Raw genomic sequence first — 19,301 nt, 5'->3', positions numbered from 1 at the left:
TTTCCTTTGTTTGAGAAAGTAGTGTCACAAAGTGTGTATCAGACAGAGCCAAGATGTGTGATAAACCACCCACTAACTAACAGCAAAGCCTGCATGTCACAATGCTAATTTAGAGGTGTGTGATTATGAAATGCACACTGTTAAAAAGCTGTGTTTAGTCCTGGGGAGGGTCTGATCAAAGTCTCCCTCCAAAGGGTCCTGGCTCATCACAGGACAACCAGCTGAGGTCACTCTGCAGCCCACCTTGAGGTGGCCTCTGAGAATATGCTGACTGGCCAGAGGGGGCAGCACAGAGCGTTAAACCTGTGGGATTGAAGAATTTTCTATCTTTAGCCTTACAGGTGACAAAACGCCACAATATATTACTGGCGTTACAACACCGGGTGAATAACAGTGTGCATAAAGTGGTTGATGCCGCTCTTGTTAGTTTTGTTAATGTTGTTCTTGTCATTTTACACTAATACTGATGTTATTTGAATTTAACCCCAAAAGAAAAGGCGTATTTCATTCTGTACCTAAGTCACACTGGGAATGTTTCCTACAGTGTGGAGTACTGTATAGCTGGGTTCTTCTGGGACTATTTATTCAGCCCGCTGCTCCCTCAAAGCGTCTCTGGCAATTAAAACTCCGTTATTAACTCACAGAATACGTTATTCAGCGAAAAACTGTCTCTTCTCCATCTCCTTCCAGATGACCGGCCACTTGCGTCTCGTGCAGCCCTGACGCGCGCGGGACTTCCTCGGCTGCTCTCGCGAGACTCTATTTCTCCCCCCTTTTCTTTCTTTCCTTTTCTTTTTTTCACGCGCATCTCCGTGGGGGGGCAGGAGGGGTAGGCGAGCTGCGCTCCTGCTTACGTGCATAGCGGTACACATCCGCTGCGCTGTCTCCCCTGGTATACGTCTGTTCACGCTGCACCCTCGCAGGGTGACACGGTCTATGTCGGACGGCTGTAGTGCAGGGCTGCCCCGCCACTCGCCGGCAAGATAGCGGTACAATCTCCCTCCGCCGAGCCAGGGCTGGGTCTCAGAGTTCGTTCCCTCGGTGCGAAGTAACGCATACCTGCCAGTTTACATTTTTCTTTCATTTGCAAAGCATCGCATTGTGAAAAATAGGAAAACGAAGTTCATCCGGGCGAGGATTTGAAGGCTGCAGTGAACATAAATGGGTAAGTTTTAAATTCCACCTTTCTGTAAATCTGGATTTAAGCCCATAAATTCGTGAATATTTGTGCTTTTTCCGTGTTGCGGACGTGATGGAGGCATGTTAATAAGCGAGCATTTTATAGTGGCCGCAGATGGGTAATGAGAGGCGCTCCCCCGTTTAGGCTGAGCGCTTCGCTGATCAGTTCAAGATGTTGACACGTTTGCATTTTCACGTTGCGGCCGGGACGCTGCGAAGCGTTGGGAGGAAGGGGATACGCCGGGTTTGCACACGCCGACCTTGCATACGGCCATTAGCTATTTTCTCTCGTCTAATCACGCTATTTAATGCATTAATTTCATTTATTGGTCGTACGGGTATGCATGATTTCCGCTCCATCACCGTGCATCTTGGGCTGGCAGGGCACAGGGGCGCCTGTCACTCTTTTTTTCCTTTTGGGTGGCATCGTCGCTTGTTATTTCCTCTCACGCGAGGTAACTGTGGTGACTATAATTAAGCCCCCGGAGCTGCGTTGCCCACGTACAATAAGTGTATTCCTGCTTTTTCCCCCCACGTCTGATTACCTGGTGAAGCCCCCCTAGGCTCTCTCTCTGCTTTGTCGCCCCTCGGACATTTTTTTTCTGGGACAAACCTCAGGGAGGAAATATGTCCCGCATCGACGGGGAAATGCACATCCATGACACCGTGTTTACATTATTAATGTGCCCCAGCTGGTCTGCAGGATGCCCGTAAGTGCTTATCTGCGTGTGAACCTGCATCCTCCCCGCCTCCTGTATTTTTAGGTGGCAGCGCCGTGCGCTCGGTGACCCGCTTAGCCTGTGTCGTGCCTGTTGCGGTTGATGCTGCACAGAGCCACGGCATCGCACGCTTCCCGGTACATGCACAGGTCCGTCTGTTCTCCCACGCTCGTGTACCCTTAGTAGTTAAATTCTGTTGTGGTGGCTACACAACGCGAGCCCTGGAAACCCCTCCCAGCCCGCTTGCTGGGTTTGCTTTGGCTGAAGGCTTATTTTGCAGGGACGGACACTGCGGTACATGGCTGAGCATGGAGGGGAAGGTCCCTTATTGTGTGCTATCGCTGCTGGGGCTACCCGGAGCTCTTTTCGTCTTCACACAGAAAGGCTGCATGCCCGTTAACGCGATAGGCTGGCAGCAATGGGTCTCCGTGGGGGAGTCTCTCTGCACGTCACCGACCCATCCTGCCTCTCTCCGGGGGGTCCCAGCACCCCCGTTGCCATTGTCCTGGTGTGGGGGGTGTCACTTCTTCACATTTGCAGAGGAAGGGCACACTAGCCCCCTGGGTGATCTCACACCTCCAGGGGTCTGGCCACTGGATTTGTGCATGTCAAGGCTGAATGTTCTCCTGGTGTTTCCTTCAGAATCCTACAAATACACGAGGGGTGTCTGTCTGTGCATGTGCAGATCTGTATGTGTTTCTGTATGTGTAGGTCTATGTGTGTGTGTCTCTCTCTGTCTGTCTCGTGGGGTGTATGTGTTTGTATATAGTAGGGGCAGTGGTGGGTAGGGGCAGTGGTGGCTTAATGGTTAGGGAAGCGCACTCGTAATCAGAAGATTGCAGGTTCAAATCCCCAACCAGCAAGACACCACTGAGGTACCCTGAGCAAGGTACCGTCCCCAAGCACTGCTCCCCGGGCACTGAATTAGCTGCCAACTGCTTTGTCACGAAAGTCACATATGGGTTAAATGCAGAGGACACATTTCGTTGTTGTGTGCTGTGGTGTGTCAACAATGACAAATAATCACTAATAAAAATAAAATAAAAATCTCTGTGTCGTTATGTCTGTCTCGGTGTCTCTGTATCTCTGTGTCTCTCTGTCTCTGGGTGTGTGTGTGGGTGAGCCCTGTGATGGACTATCATCCCCAGTCTTGTGCCCTTGGCTTCCTGGAATGGATTCCAGTCTCACCGCAATACTATACTGAATAAGTGGTTATGAAAGATGGATGGATGGCTAACAATTTAAACAAATCTGCTCTTAGTCTTGAACTGGATTTAATAATATTAATAAGGACAGAAATTACCTCAGTGGGTGGATTAGCCAGGGTTGAAAAGTGAAGCTCAGAGTGTAATGTAACTGACCACACATTGCTGTGTGGGGATTCAGGATGGTCTGAATCAATTCTGTGAAGCTGTATTCTCATTGGTTAATGTGGACGCCCTGATTCAGTCCCGTCTGAAGAAGTGAGGTGCTGAAGGTGAAGTCGGTGTGCGTGTGTGTGTATCTGTGTGTGTGTGTGTTTTCACCATCATGGGCTGCTCTCATCACGAGCATCATCAGCTCAATAAACAAGGCTCCTGATTGTAGTGTTGGCACAAGGTCCCAGCACAAGGCGCATGCTTGTTGTGCGCCGTAACGGTTTTTGGTGTAAAATTCAGTCCTGCCCTGAAGGTCACTTCAAGCTAGAGCTCGCAGCCTCTGCCGCTGAGCAGGGATGCAGGGCCTGTTTTTGCCAGAGGATGTTGTAGAGCAGACTTCCCCTTTCCATAAAAAACTCTCCCCTGCACTTCTGCATTTCGTAGTCATTTCCTCTTTATTTTGTTCTTCTACATCTGATAATTGTGCGGCCTGAGTGGCTGTAGGTCCGCATTACTCAGGCAGCCAATCAGGTGACTATACTGCTCTCTCTGATTGTTTGTGAGAGTGTCCGTTTTCCGCAAATGCTGAGGGTTTGCGGTGGCCTTTAGATTCCCGGAAGAGTGGTGTGGGGTTATTCAGTGAGAATTTATCTGTGTAAACCCTGACCCTAAATGCAGTGGAAGGAGGGGACAAGGAATTGAGACAGCGTGGTTATCTTGGGCCAGCTGGCCTGTGACTCACGCCAGAGGGATGTTCCTTTGAGAGTACTGTAGGGTGTAGGCTCTAACCCACGATGTCATGATCCTCTTCCTGGGTTACAGACTGCATCCCTGCTGAAACGTACGTACACGGTGTAGAGTCGCCGCTCATTGCCTCTTGGACCGCGAAGCTTGAGATGGTGGCCTTTCGCTTCCTGCCCCCCGACTCACTGAGCCACCTGATACCTCTGCTCCTTGGTGACTGTGCGAGGGCGTCATTGGGGTCTGTGCTTGCGGAGAGGCAGACCATGCAAAAGGTTAGGCCCTGTCAGTCTGGTTACCTCAGATGGGTGCGTATTCAGCATGGCGTCATGGAGAACCTGGAACCTGTCCCAGCAACTGCTGGGGACACCCTGGGCAGGATTTGAAGTTGTTTGGAAGATTAATATGGTAAATGGTGAATAGGTGCTCATCACTCAGAATGCTTGCGTTGTCATGGTGATGTTTCCATGACAACTTTCCATCTGCTGGGAGAGGACTGGCTTTAATGGTCATCTGTAAGACCAGACCAGGGGGTCACCAGAATACGCCATGGCGTGTCCCTATGAGGGGAAAGGCCCCCGTTATATGTCCGCAGGAAGGCCGGCTCACGTGATGGCCTGAGTGTGAAGGAGCAATCGCAGGAGCTTAGTGTGTTGAGATTTGTTGGGAGGGAGGGGCTGGTTTGGCATCTCTTAGATGACGGAGGACCTGCTGTGTGTCCTGACAGCTGTCGCTGGTGGGGTCACTGCGGTGAGAGGTGGAGCTTGCCTGCAGTCCCATCACTTCCTGGGAGGGTGGCATCGCGGGGAACAGTGGGGGCCTGTGCAGCGTGAAAAGGCAGCTGGCAACACTGTGGCAGTGTGCTCTTGTACAAGGGAGGCGCTCATCCCGCAGCGGCTGGGGGCAGGTGGGCGCTGCACCTCTGCATGGCGACCCGCGACAGGGAGCCCCACATTCCAGGCTGCAGATGCATCACCCCCCCCATGGTTAAATGTGTCTTTCTTTAGCTCACACTCTGTATCTGTATGCCTCCACAATGAGCCGGCGAGGCTCGCAGACGCCCCCAGAGAGAGGAGCAGTGTCCGTGAGGCAAGAGCAGGGGGTTGGACAGAGTGCCCAGTGACGGGATCTGGCAGGGTGTGCGGTGATGAGGCCTCGTGCAGCACTGTTCACCGTCACTGAGTGCTGGGCCCCGCAGGTCGGAGGGTCATGGAGCACAGAGCAGCAGACCTGAAGGGTTCAGCCTGAGTGTCAATTTGAAGCCGAACCGCATCAGGCTTGGCGGCCCCCTTGTGTTTCTGTAGGGAGGGTGCCAGATCTTTGCACGGGTGGGTTGGGTTTGCCGACCTCAGATTCCTGCTGATAGAGGATTTATAGCCTCTGGAGCTTCCGCAGGGAGCTGGCTTCTCATAAGAGGAGCAGGAAGAGGAAGTGAGGACGCAGGAAGAGGAAGTGAGGACGCAGGAAGAGGAAGTGAGGATGCAGGAAGAGGAAGTGAGGATGCAGGAAGCTCTGGACTGCTGAGATTTATTACGGGTGGATCAGCTCCTCACTTGCCTTTGGGGGGTTGAGGTGGCACCATCATACCCTCACACACCCCCCCCCCCCCCACCCCCTATGCAGTGCACTGTGTATAAACCAACATGCCCTTCTCCGGGCTATGTAAATCCCCAGGGGAGGTGCCATGCTGGACAGTCTGTGGTCTGATGGGGGGGAGGGGGGTGACACAGCATACAGGGGGGGGGGGAGTCTGTAAACACTGGCCATCTGCAGGACACTTCCTGTTTGTTACTGAGACTGGCCTCGTTTCAGCTGCAGGCCATCTGAGAACCTTTCTGGGAAGAAGGCCTGTGCCTATGTTTGTGCCTGTGTGTCTGTCTGTCTGCCTATCTATCTATCTATTGGTGGTTTTCCACTGCCACCAAGAGCCAAGCCGTGCCTGCACTGGGACAGCCCAGCTTACTATCAGGGTCGAAAGCGTGACCAAACTGAGCTGGTTGTGTGACCACCATCTGATTGATTGCATGGATTATTTGAAGGCAAAAGCATATATTCTATGTATCATTCAATATTAATAGTATTGCGCATGTATTGTACTGATACATTCCCAATAATTCAGATCTTTAGAATTTCCAACTTCCTACTTAAAAAGTACTATGGAACAGCTGAACAGAATGGATTTGTAATGCAAATTTACGCAAGGGAATGCTAATTCCATTAGTGTTTGATGCTAACATAAGACAGTGATTCTCACTGACAGTTCTAAGGGAAATTAGCACACAATAAAAAAAATATTATTAATAATAATTGCACATAGTATGATCATGATGTACACCGTATGAATAGTACACAAGTGTCTCTTAGGCTTTATGTCACTGTCACTCTCCAGTCCAGGCAACACCATTACCAAGCCGAGCCTTCTGCAATGGAAACCCAAAGCGAGCTGGAACCATGGTGTAACTAGTCTCTCTTTGCGGTACGGCTCGGGTACAGGTCGGTTCCTTTATGCCGTGTGTGTGTGTGTGTGTGTGTGTGTGTGTGTGTGTGTGTGTGTGTGTGAGGTGAGAAAGTGTGCGTTTTCTTAGAACCGTCTGAGCTGAACACGGGACCAGAACCGGATGGGTTTACGAGAGCCATGGAGCTTTGTTGGGGTTCCTGTGATGGTTGGGGTTGGGTGTCGGGCAGGCGCTAGTTAGGTAAATCTCAGTAAATAAGCTGCTCTGTTCCTGACGTCCCCCTCCAGTGGAGGCCATTGTGGAATTCGACTACAGGGCCCAGCACGATGACGAGTTGACCATCGCCGTCGGCGACATCATCAGCAACATCCGCAAGGATGACGGCGGCTGGTGGGAGGGAGAGCTGGCTGGCCGCAGGGGCTTCTTCCCGGATAACTTCGTCAGGGTGAGTCCTGTGACCTGTGACGACCTTGACCGGACTGAGGGCAGTTCATCATGGAGCTGGTAACCCAGTGTGCTGCTTGACCACATTCTCAGGTGCTCATTGAATCTCTTAGATTTGTGAAATATCTGAGCAGCAAGGAGGCGATAATGAGACTCTCTTTGCACGCACCCACCTCACCCCCCGCGTGCTTGTGTGGCCGATGGCTCGCTAACACTGCCGTCACAAAGCCCTCCGGCTCTGAGGCCCCAGGCGTCCTCACTGTGGTGCCACCCTGCATTTGGTGCGGTGGCAGCTTGCTGTGTTTGGTCCTGGTTCTGAATTAACCAAGCCTTGGTCTGGTCTTAGTCTGGGTCTGGAGACAGTTCTCAGTATGTGTTGCGTAAGATGCGCCTCCCCCCTCACGAGCCGGAGGCCGGACGCCAGCCTAGGGTCGATGTAAGGCCGCACTGTGCTGATCTGGCTCCACCCCCCTGCAGTCGTGTCTCTGCCTGGGCCATGTGGGAGGTGTCAGTTCTTAGTGAGGAACCTGCTTCACAGACTGTCCCTGACCCCCCCCCGAGCCCACAGTGCCCCCCCAGCCATCCTGTTCCCCCATTAAATGGGCCTGTGGAGTCGTCTGGGCCTTGGCCCACCTGTGCAGTTCATGGGACTATGAGTTTCAGGGCGTCATCAGCCCGGGAAGGATGCTACCCCCCCCCCGAAATCACCGAGCCGGGGGCTTCTGTTCCTGTTAGGGGTGTGACAGTACACAAAATTCACGGTTCGGTACCAACCTTGTTTTTGGGTTTATGGCTCATTGCAATTTTAGTACACCATTAAAAATGATTTTTTTTTTAAACTGCAGCAACAATTAGGAACAGTTGTTGTACAAAGACAATGTGTCTCTCGACGTGTGTGAATAAAAAAAAGCTGCGACACTTATCTGCACATTGAAAAAATAATGTAAAATAAATATCATAATATCATATCGTAGAATTAAGGCAGTTCTGAAGGCGAAAGGGGGTCAAACAACGTATTAGTATGGTGTTCCTAATAATCCTTTAGGTGAGTGTGTGTGTGTGTGTGTATATGTGTGTGTGTGTATATGTGTGTGTGTGTGTGTATGTATATATATATATATATATATATATACACACACACACACACACACACACACACACACACACACACACACACACACACACACATATATATATATATTGCACTGCGGTCTCAAGAGGAAACGCAGCTTTTTGATATAAAGTATTTCTTGTTCCCGAATACAAATATTTTTTAAAGTATTTGTTCGAAATAAGTATTCGTAAAAAACACATTATTTGTGCCTTTCCGAATACCGTATTCGGGTTCGGCTCCACTCCTACTGTATATCTATACTGATATGGACTGGGTAATGTGTTAGGAACGAAAGGATGCCACATTGTTTGATGGAAATGAAAATGATAACAGAGGGCTGAATTCAAAGACACCCCAAAAATCAAAGTGAAAAAATGATCCGGTAGGCTGGTCCATTTTGCCGAAATTTCATTGCAGCAACTCAAAATCGTACTCAGTAGTTTGTATGGTCCCCACGTGTTTGTAGGCATGCCTGATAATGTCGGAGTATGCTCCTAATGAGATGACGGATGGTGTCCTGGGTGATCTCCTCCCAGATCTGAACCAGGGCATCACTGAGCTCCTGGACAGTCTGAAGTGCAACCTGGTGGCGTAGTATGGACTGAAACATAATGTCCCAGAGGTGTTCCATTGGATTTAGGTCAGGTGAGCATGGGGGCCAGTCAACGGTATCCATTCCTTCATCCTCCAGGAACTGCCTGCATACTCTTGCCACATGAGGCCGGGCATTGTCGTGCACCAGGAGGAACCCAGGACCCAACGCACCAGTGTAGGGTCTGACAATGGGTCCAAGGATTTCATCCTGATACCTAATGGCAATCAAGGTGTCGTTGTCTAGCCTGTAGAGGTCTGTGTGTCCCTCCATGGATATGCCACCCCAGACCATCACTGACCCACCACCAAAATGGTCTTGCTGAACAATGTCACAGGAAGCATAATGTTCTCCGCAGTTTCTCCAGACCCTTTCACTTCTGTCACATGTGCTCAGGGTGAACCTGCTCTTATCTGTGAAAAGCACAGGGCATCAGTGGTGGAAATGCCAATTCTGGTATTCTATGGCAAATGCCCATCGAGCTCCACGGTCCTGGGCAGTGAACACAGGGCCCACTGGAGGATGTCGGGCCCTCAGGCCACCCTCATGAAGTCTGTTTCTGATTGTTTGCTCAGAGACATGCACACCAGTGGCCTGCTGGAGGTCATTCTGTAGGGCTCTGCCAGTGCTCTTCCTGTTCCTCCTTGCACAAAGAAGCAGATACTGGTCCTACTTATGGGTTAAGGACCTTCTACGGCCCTGTCCATCTCTCCTAGAGTAACTGCCTATCTCCTGGAATGTCCTCCATGGCCTTGAGACTGGGCTGGGAGACACAGTAAACCTTCTGGCAATGGCACATATTGATGCACCATCCTGGAAGAGTTGGACTACCTGTGCAACCTCTGTAGGGTCTAGGTATCACCTCATGCTACCAGTAGTGAGGTTCGTTGTTTTGTCTGATATGCTGAATATTATGTCTAAATTGGAAGAAGTGAAGTATACAGTAATGATATGTGTAAATTTATCATTATGTTGTAAAAGTTTAAGACAGATTATTTATGCATGCAGTTATGTCTGCACTAACGTGACGTAAGCGCAATATATGGTATTCCTAATAATCCTTTAGGTGAGTGTGTGTGTGTGTGTGTATATGTGTGTGTGTGTATATGTGTGTGTGTGTGTATATATATACAGGTCGGGGCCGGGAGGACATTTTCCACTTTTTTTCCCGCTCCGGCAGTAGCCTGCTTTGAGAGGGTTTTTGTGGTTTTTTGGCCTCCCTAGAGCAACTTCGCTTTAGTTTAAGCTAAACGTGGTTCAGCAGGAAGTTAATCTCGGGTAAGTAATTGTAAATTTGGTTATTTTAAAAGTTAAATTTAAAGGTTGTTATCGCTGACGCTGCTGGATAATTTATAATAAAGTACCGATTTAACGCAAGTGTTAATTTAGTGTTTTAGTGTACTCGGCACTTTGTTTTAACTATACGTTAATTAGATCAACTAAAAGTTTAAATATTCTCTTAATATACTGGGCTGGGAGTAAAGGACGGGGACATAGTGAGTTAGGTAATTATGGGGCCAGCTCAGTGTTGTGTTTGCAAGATGTTTGCCCTTCTGGATGCTTGCGTCCAGTCGGACTTCGTCTGCGAGCGATGTGGGTTAGTTGACTCACTCATGGTCCAGGTTCGTGACCTAGAGGAGCGACTGGCTCTCATCCAGCATAGCAATGAGTTAAAGGAGAGAGTTAATACGCCTTCTAGGGAGACTATGTGTACGTCACAAGCGGGGAGGGGGGAGAATGATGAACAGGTAGGTCGAGAGAGCTGGGTGAACGTAGGTCCTAGACGTAGAAAAGGGCGTACACAGTTCACAGAGGCGGCATCACCTGAAGTAACGGTTTCTAACCGCTTTCAGGTGCTTCCAGCTTTAGAGCCGGAAGAGACTGGGGAGGCAGGTGGGCCCTTGGGCACCAAGGAGCCACCTAACCCCAGTAGGAGGGAGGTTGTGGTAGTAGGGGATTCAATTATAAGAGGTGTAGATAGTTATGTGTGCACCCGTGATAGAGGGTCCCGTACGGTGTCTTGCCTGCCTGGTGCCCAGGTAGGGGACCTTCCAGATCGAGTGGACAGGCTTTTGGCCCCAGCCGGGGTGGATCCAGTGGTCGTGGTGCATGTTGGCACCAATGACATAGGAAAGGGCAGAAGGGCTGTTCTGCAAGATAAATTTATAGAAGTCGCGGATAAGCTTAGAAGCAGAACATCCACGGTGGTATTCTCTGGAATACTTCCCGTGCCACGTGCAAGTCAGGCAAAATTAGCTGAGATAAGGGGATTAAATGCGTGGCTAAAATGGTGGTGTAGGAAAGAGGGGTTCAGGTTTATGGGGCACTGGAAGACCTTCTGGAACAGGTGGGACCTGTTCAAGCCGGACGGGTTGCATCTGAACCATAGGGGAACCAGTGTATTGGGGAGGCGTATGTGCAGAATAGTTGAGGAATGTTTAAACTAGGGACTGGGGGGGCAGGGAGGTCAGTTAAGAATTTATGTGGGGAGAGACGGAAAGCCCAATTAAATATTAAAAGTAGACACTGTAAAAGGCCTACCATTAGTGGACTGTATTTGAATGCTAGGAGTATTAGAAACAAAATTAATAACTTAGAGGCTTTAATTTCTTCAGACAATTACGACATTATAGGAATAACTGAAACATGGATGAGTGACAATGATGGTGATGAATATAATATGGATGGTTATACGTTGTTCCGTAGAGACCGGATAGGCAAGAAGGGAGGTGGTGTTGCAGTATACGTAAAAGAAAACTTGCAGGCAAGGGATCTCACTGATAAAAATAAAAATTCAGAAGCTGTATGGATCAAACTTGATGCTAAAGATTCAAATGGCCTAATTGTCGGGGTTTGTTATAGGGCACCTAATGTAGCTGTAGAGGAAAGCAGAATATTATATGATGATATCAGGATTATGAGTAATAAAAATGATGTGGTGGTTATGGGTGATTTTAATTTACCTGGGATACAGTGGGACACAGTCTCTGGCTCTTCTGTAAATGAACTTGAGATGGTGGAATTAGTACAGGATTGTTTTTTTACTCAGTTTGTTAATACTCCTACCAGGGGAGAAGCCCTTCTTGATCTCGTTTTTTGTAATAACCAGGATAGGATTGGAAAATTAGAGGTTTTAGACCCATTGTACGGTAGTGATCATAACATGGTTAAATTCGAGGTTAATTTTAGTGTACGAAGAGCAAAGTCTAAATTAAAAGTATACAATGTTAGGAAGGCTAACTTTAATGGTATGAGACGGAAATTAGAAACTGTAAACTGGACAGAGTTAAATAGCAAAACAGTTGAAGAGGCATGGGAATTTTTCAAAAGCACATTGTTGCAAGTGCAAGAGGACTTCATACCTGTTTCCAGCAAAACTAAATCTAGGAAACGACAACCAAGGTGGTTTACTAAGGAAATTAAGAATAAAGTCAGGAGGAAAAGGGCTCTGTTCCACAACTGGAAAATAACTAATGATTTCAAAATCAAGCAGGAGTATCTAAGTCTACAGGCAGAGTTAAAAAATGACATTAGGCTATCAAAGAGGGATGTAGAAAGAAAAATTGCATTGGAGGCTAAGCATGACAGTAAAGGTTTCTTCCAATATTTTAACTCCAAGAGAGCACTAAAAGCTGAAATCACTAATTTGCAGGATAGTAAGGGCCTTATAATTGATAACGAAATTGATATGGTAAACGAGTTTAATGATTATTTTTCAAGGGTGTTCACAATAGAGAACACAAGTAACTTGCCACCAATTAATACAAATACAGCATCGTCTATGACCAATATATGTATAACTGAGGTTGATGTGATACTAAGCCTAGCTAAACTCAAAATAAATAAATCGCAGGGGCCTGATGGCATCTTACCTATAGTCTTGAAAGAGATGAGGGATATTATTAGCCAACCTTTGACTTTAATATTCCAGAAATCGTTATCTGCCGGTGTGGTACCATCAGATTGGAAGCATGCTAATATAACACCCATATTCAAAAAAGGGGATAGAAGTAATCCAGCAAACTATAGGCCAATCAGTTTAACTAGCATTACTGGAAAAATAATGGAAGCTATAATTCAAGTGAAAATGGTAGATTACCTAGATGCAAATAACATTATAAAGGATAGCCAACATGGATTTAGGAGAGGTAGATCCTGCTTAACGAATCTGCTTGAATTCTTTGAGGAAGCTACAAGTGAAATTGATCACAAAAAGGCCTATGATGTGATTTACTTAGATTTCCAGAAAGCCTTTGATGTTGTCCCCCACAAACGGCTCTTGTTAAAGCTTAAAGCTGCAGGAATTTTAGGAACTGTGGCAGCTTGGATCAAAAACTGGCTAACTGATAGGAAGCAGCGAGTAGTTATTAGAGGCACTATGTCACAGTGGGCCTCCGTTTATAGTGGGGTACCGCAGGGTTCAATTTTAGGACCACTATTGTTCCTAATTTACATTAATGATATTGACACGAATACATACAGTAAACTGGTTAAATTTGCAGACGACACTAAGGTGGGCGGGGTAGCAGATACTAATCTAGCAGCAGAGAGGCTTCAACGGGATCTGGATTTAATTAGCGAATGGGCTGATACTTGGCAGATGAAATTTAACACAGATAAATGTAAGGTAATCCATGCAGGGAGCAGAAATATACAGTACAGATATTTTATGGGTTCCACTGAAATAAAGGTAGCTGATTACGAGAAAGATCTCGGTATGTATGTTGATGCTTCCATGTCCCACTCTCGCCAATGTGGGGAAGCAATAAAAAAGGCGAACAGAATGTTGGGTTATATCTCTAGATGTGTGGAGTTTAAGTCAAGGGAGGTGATGTTACACTTATATAATTCCTTGGTAAGACCCCACCTAGAATACTGTGTGCAGGTTTGGTCACCACACCTCAAGAAGGACATTGCTGCCTTAGAAAAGGTGCAACGAAGAGCTACGAGAATGATTCCTGGTCTTAGAGGAATGTCTTACGAGGAGAGGTTAGCGGAACTGAATCTGTTCAGCCTTGAGCAAAGGAGACTAAGGGGGGATATGATTCAGGTCTATAAGATTCTAACGGGTCTGGATGCTGTTCAGCCAAATGACTATTTCAATATTAGTCTAAATACTAGAACTCGTGGCCATAAGTGGAAATTAGCGGGAGAACATTTTAAAACAAATTTGAGGAAGCACTTCTTTACACAGCGTGTAGTCAGAGTATGGAATAGTCTTCCTGCTATTGTAGTGGAAGCTAAAACCATGGGTTCCTTTAAATCAGAGCTGGATAAGATTTTAACAACTCTGAGCTATTAGCTAAGTTCTCCCCAAACGAGCTTGATGGGCCGAATGGCCTCCTCTCGTTTGTAAATTTCTTATGTTCTTATGTTCTTATATGCATTATAAATGTGTCACAAAAGGATGAAATAAAATGTCACGTTGAAGTGTACCCAACCTGTTATAAGAATGTGTAAAGTTAAAATATTAGATGCTATAAACAAATAAAAGGGGTGTGTGTGTGTGTGTGTGTTAACATCATTTAGTGTGGTGTTGTGGACAATGCTAAAAGAAATATCTGTTAACTTGAGTACAATGTGTACAATGTGTAAATACCATATGAAGTCCAAATATCAGATGGTACAACCTGTACAAAAGAAAGATGTGAGCAAGCATGTGTGCAATTGTGTGTGGTCTTTTGAGACACCACAGTGCACTTTGCATATAAAGACTTAGTGTGATACCTGTGAAAAAGATTGCTCTTCTGTGAGTACAAGCTAGCAGAGAAATTTAGATACAGATTGTGTAAAGTTCAATTTTGAGTATCCGACAGTATGAAAATAAAGTTGTGTGTGTCTGTGTGTGTGAGAGAGAGAGTGAGTCGTGTCATTCAAGTGGTTACTGGAAGGAACACATTTAATATATAAAATAAACACTTTCACAATGGTATGGAGTCTTTTCTAGCTTATAATTCCAAGCAGATGCTAACACACATCCAAGGACCTACCATATTTATAACCACAGCAACAATAATAACAACGATAATAATAATGTTATGTCTTATATTTCAACTTTACCTAACATGCTATAGACTGTGTATACGTCAAGTTAACATTATGCAGACCCTATGCTGTAGCCAAGCATAGAGCCTACAAACAACTATAAGTTTGCATGTTGCTTGCATGTTGTGTGGAGTTTGCATGTTGTGTAAATATTAGGGGTGTAACAATATACTCAGCCCACGAGATGAGACGACACACGATATTGGGTTCACGAGAACAAGACGATATTTTAACTATTTTAAGGAAAGCTTCAAAGAGGAAATATATTACTGGAAAGCAGCCTTTTATTTGATTAATTTGAAAGACAAATAATGCAGATGTACAGTATGGTGAAATGTGTTAAATAATCACCATCATCATATGCAGTAAAGAACAGAACAAATATCTAGCACCATAAAATATTTCACCACAAACTCAAATGACAGGCTTCTCTCGTATTACTCAATTGAACATAAAATAGAATATAAATAAAACAATATAAATAACAAACATAAAACATTTTTAATGTTTTCTTCACCGGTGCAGTGCATTTAAGTAAATGATGGTGCTGCAAATGGCTTAGCATTGTAGTAGCGTTAGGCGCTGTGTACGGCATTAATTTCCTGCAATGCTTACAGATCACGAGGTCATACCTAGACCCTACAGAGGTTGCACAGGTAGTCCAACTCTTCCAGGATGGTGCATCAATATGTCTTGTCTGTCACTATCTCGCTGTTTATATTTTCTGCCGGGTACGCAAAATGCTGCCACACAAAAGATTTAAAAGTGTCTGGGGCATCTACTGTGGTAATTTCGTCAGATGCCGACATGCTTATGTCAGCTGATGCTTATGCAGCGCCTTCGCGAGACCGTTTTTCACTCAGACGAGAAATCTCATGTCGTAATATCGCGAGATCTCGTGACATGAGATCCTGTTACACCCCTAGTAAATATAGATGTTTTATATAAAAAACAAATAAATAGAAATTAACAGTTCAGATGTGTCATAAATAACCTATTAATGAATCCTACTGATTAATCTTCATAAGGGAGATATCGCTTAAGCCTGTTGCCAAATTATTCCTGTACCTGCGCTAACAAGATCATTGGGCCTCATTCACCAACCGTTCTTATGAACAAATTTGTTCTTAAACCCCACGTGCGCACTTTTTTACGAAGATTCTGACTTTCACCAATGTTTTCTTATCTGAATTTGTTCTTAGCTAAGAACAGAATCTACGCACACTCAAGACCATTCGTACGCACATTTCAGTAATGATAGTTTGTTCAAAATAATCGGTTATAGCAGTTTTGTTCATTCTACAGTTCATAAAATGATAGTATTTGAATAATTTATAGAAGTAAAATGTAAAAAATCATTTTAAAGTGTAAAAATTATTTTCATGGTAGTAACGGCGATCATGCGGAATAGGTCTGTTTCTGTGCATTGGCCTTGCTATCAAAATGGCATTTCTGTTACTTCTTGAAGAGCTTGCCAATCACGCTCTGAGAAGGGAACGCATGTTTGAAGATCATTTGGCACACAGCGTTCACAGAGAAGGTGATATCTTTCCATGTATCAGCTTTCTTGGGGGCCTGCATGTCCGTTATAGCGAACAAAACTACAGTTAAAAGTGGCCCTGGGGACGAAATTGTTTGCCTGTTATAAGCGAAATTCCATTATATGTGAGTCTGCTATATCCAATGCTTTTTCTGCATGTTCTTAAAGGCGCACGCCCGGGACCAGCGGACCTCGTCCGTTATAGACGATATTCTGTTATAAGCGAGCACGCTATAGCGGGATTTTACTGTATTAATACTTCTACTTCAGCATTACTGAAGTTTTTTTTCCTCTTAGTGCCAAGCGGCTCACAGCCTGTGCGCCTCTTCGCCATTCCTTGCACATGACCCTACAGTCTCATGCGCTTTTATGGGAAATTGCAGGGCGTTTCCCTATGCTAATTAGGACAAACTGGCACGAGCTTTCAGTTACGAAGACGTGGGATTCACCATTCTTAAGAACATGTCATGAATCCGACGTAGGTTGTTCTTAACAAATTTCGCAGGAACACATTTAAGAGAGTTCTTAAGAAAATATTGGTGAATGAGACCCATTGTTAGTAAGTATTTGTTCAACAAAGTCACTTATTGTGGAATGTATTACTTGCATATTTGACATGGTGTGTGTGTGTGGTGACTGTTGATCAAGAACATCCATTTAAATTTCCAACTTTTGTTGGTACATTGAATGTGTTTCCAGCAAATATATCCAATTTCAGACAGACAGTCTCAATAACTAATCTCTCTCCGGTGCTGATGTAATTTATTGGGAAATCGAAATGTTCTCAAACCGCCTGTAACCACTCAGAGAGCATTAGCCATAACCAACTCAGCCACAATTAGCATAATGTGTTCTATGTTGAACATCGACTTGTGAATTTAGGTTCCATCTGTGTCAGTAAATGTATTAATTCATTTTATTGTGCATACCGAACAGAAAATGGTGTACTGAACCTCACACGATGAATATGTGTACGATTACAGCTAGAGATGCAACAATTGCAATTTTCTTGACCGATTCCGATGTTTTTTTGCAAGTGTGACTTGCTGATATTATTTTTTTCTTTCTAAGTACTGTAATTGACATGCAATGCAAAATTTAATTTTCATAATAAAATAAATTGTTAATGCAGTTTCCCCCAAACTGCATTAAGTTACAGGATCTTCTCTAACTTAAACAAGTCGCAAAATAAAGTGCTCTGTGACTGGAAAGAGTCACAATTAACTGAAGTTAACTGAAAATGAGTTGCTGTACACCCAACTTTATCTAACATATTTTACTTTAACAAACAAGAGCAGGTGCAACGGTTTTAAATAACAAAACAAAAGTCAGTTACCTATATAATTTTCCAGCATGTTCAAATTCACATTGATATATATTTTTTTATTTGTCTTAAAATAAACAAGTTCGTAAGTTACAAACTTCCAAATAAAACTGAAGTGTACTATACTCTTCCAAATAATTGATACAGGGTAATATTAATATCAACAACGCATGTTATGTACATACAATTCTTACATTGCTAGTAAGCTAGATTAAGATCAGGCTTTTTCATACCTTCAATTTTGTATGGACATTATAGCACAGGGGGTTAAAGTTTCGCTAAAACATTTTTACTCTTAGGAAAAAAACTTTAGCTAGCTTTGCAATTTTAATGAATATTCCTTTTCGGGATTATGTAGTATATTTAATAATCAGTTTAAAGTTTACCTCCAATGTTTCACCACGTTATCGTGGTGGTTCCCCCACGGTTTGCTTTGGCTTTATATGTATTAAAAATTGCAAACTTTCTGTCATCTTCACTCACAGTGAAGAGCGTCCAGACAAACGACATGTTAGCGTCTGGCTCTGAGTGTGCAGACAACTGTAAGGCTATTGCCTGCACCGCTGTGTGTATGATGTGTGGTGTATGCATAAAACGGACTGGTTTGGAATTGGAAATGGATGATACTGACCGGCTGGTCTCTAGTCCAAGCGGAGGGCTCTGAAAATTGGCTGATTTCGGTCCTTGGCTGGTCATTTGGTGAGTCTCTGATTACAGCCCTAGGTCCTGTTTGATCAGGCCCTCCAATGTGGATGGAAGGGGGTGGGGGGGGTTGCCCAGCCTGCTTTTATGAACTGGTATTATGAATGAATGCAGGCATGGTCTGGGCCCCTGCCTCTGGCTGTTGGATGTCCCAACATGTGGACATGTCACATCAGCACACTGTAATACCTGCCTCCAGGTGAGAGCACACTCAGAGTGCAGAGTCTCCATACATGTTCAGCTGATTAAATCTTATCGTGGTCTTAACAATCGATATATCGATCAGAATTGATAAATTGCTACACCCCTAGTTTATACCCCGTTTATCTGGTTTTCTGTACTGGCATAAGCTGTATTAACAAACATCTCCACTGGCTGTGATCACCGGGCAATAAAGCTGCTATTCTATTCTAATAACTGTATCCATTCCAACATCTGTACCTCTTCTGATAACTATATGTGTTTTAACCCATTGAACCCAAGAAACAGAAAATGTGTTGATTTTCACACCCATTAATCTCAGGCTTGTAGCTTTGGATCGGTATAACACACGGACTTAGAGAAGGATCGCATATCTTTGGAATTGAGAGAACTTGCCTGATGTGGTTGTCCAAGTATTTCAGAGTAACCCTGTGCACAATGAGGCATAAATATTTAAATATTTTCCACTAAAATGTACCCCAGAACAGAGCATGTGAGCGGAGCGGAGCGGTGAGAATTTCCGCTCCTCGCTCACGAGGCTGTTGGCTCCGCCCGCTCCTCCGCTCTAATTCGCACTAAGCCGCTCCGCTCAACACCGCTCCTCGCTCCACTAAAATGTCCTCCCGCTCCAGTCAAATCGCTCCACGCTCGCTCCAATTTAACAGAGGAACAAATAATCTGCATGCCTAACAAATGTCACCTTAAACCGAAGCCTTATGTCATAAAGAAATATGAGCAACGGCAACATTGCAAGTCAGAATAGAAAATATTTATTTTTAAGCAACCTATCGGCAACAACGGACAGGTTTGGAAATGGCATTCCACACAAAAATAGGCTTAAAAATAAAGGAATCAGTGTGTTTAATAGCCTAAAGAATATACAGAC

At 45.1% G+C, this 19,301-nt stretch overlaps 1 protein-coding gene across 6 annotated transcripts in view; it reads left to right on the top strand.

Moving 5' to 3' along the window:
- The first annotated feature begins 782 nt into the window (after nucleotides 1-782).
- The window catches only part of sh3kbp1 (SH3-domain kinase binding protein 1), a 55,206-nt gene continuing 36,687 nt past the window's right edge, over nucleotides 783-19,301 (top strand). For 4 of the 6 annotated variants that reach the window (XM_072711430.1, XM_023798324.2, XM_023798325.2 and 1 more), the window contains exons 1-2: nucleotides 783-1,165; nucleotides 6,741-6,898. In XM_072711430.1, the coding sequence (XP_072567531.1) occupies nucleotides 1,162-1,165; nucleotides 6,741-6,898 (162 nt within the window). In that variant the 5' untranslated portion in view covers nucleotides 783-1,161. The remainder of the gene's footprint in view (nucleotides 1,166-6,740; nucleotides 6,899-19,301) is intronic. The other 2 variants (XM_023798327.2, XM_023798326.2) reach the window with 1 other exon arrangement.

Source organism: Paramormyrops kingsleyae, chromosome 4 (assembly GCF_048594095.1).
Source record: "Paramormyrops kingsleyae isolate MSU_618 chromosome 4, PKINGS_0.4, whole genome shotgun sequence".
Lineage (NCBI taxonomy): Eukaryota > Metazoa > Chordata > Actinopteri > Osteoglossiformes > Mormyridae > Paramormyrops > Paramormyrops kingsleyae.
The sequence above is the reverse complement of the archived record's forward strand: the minus strand, read 5'-3'. Positions and strand labels throughout refer to the sequence as shown.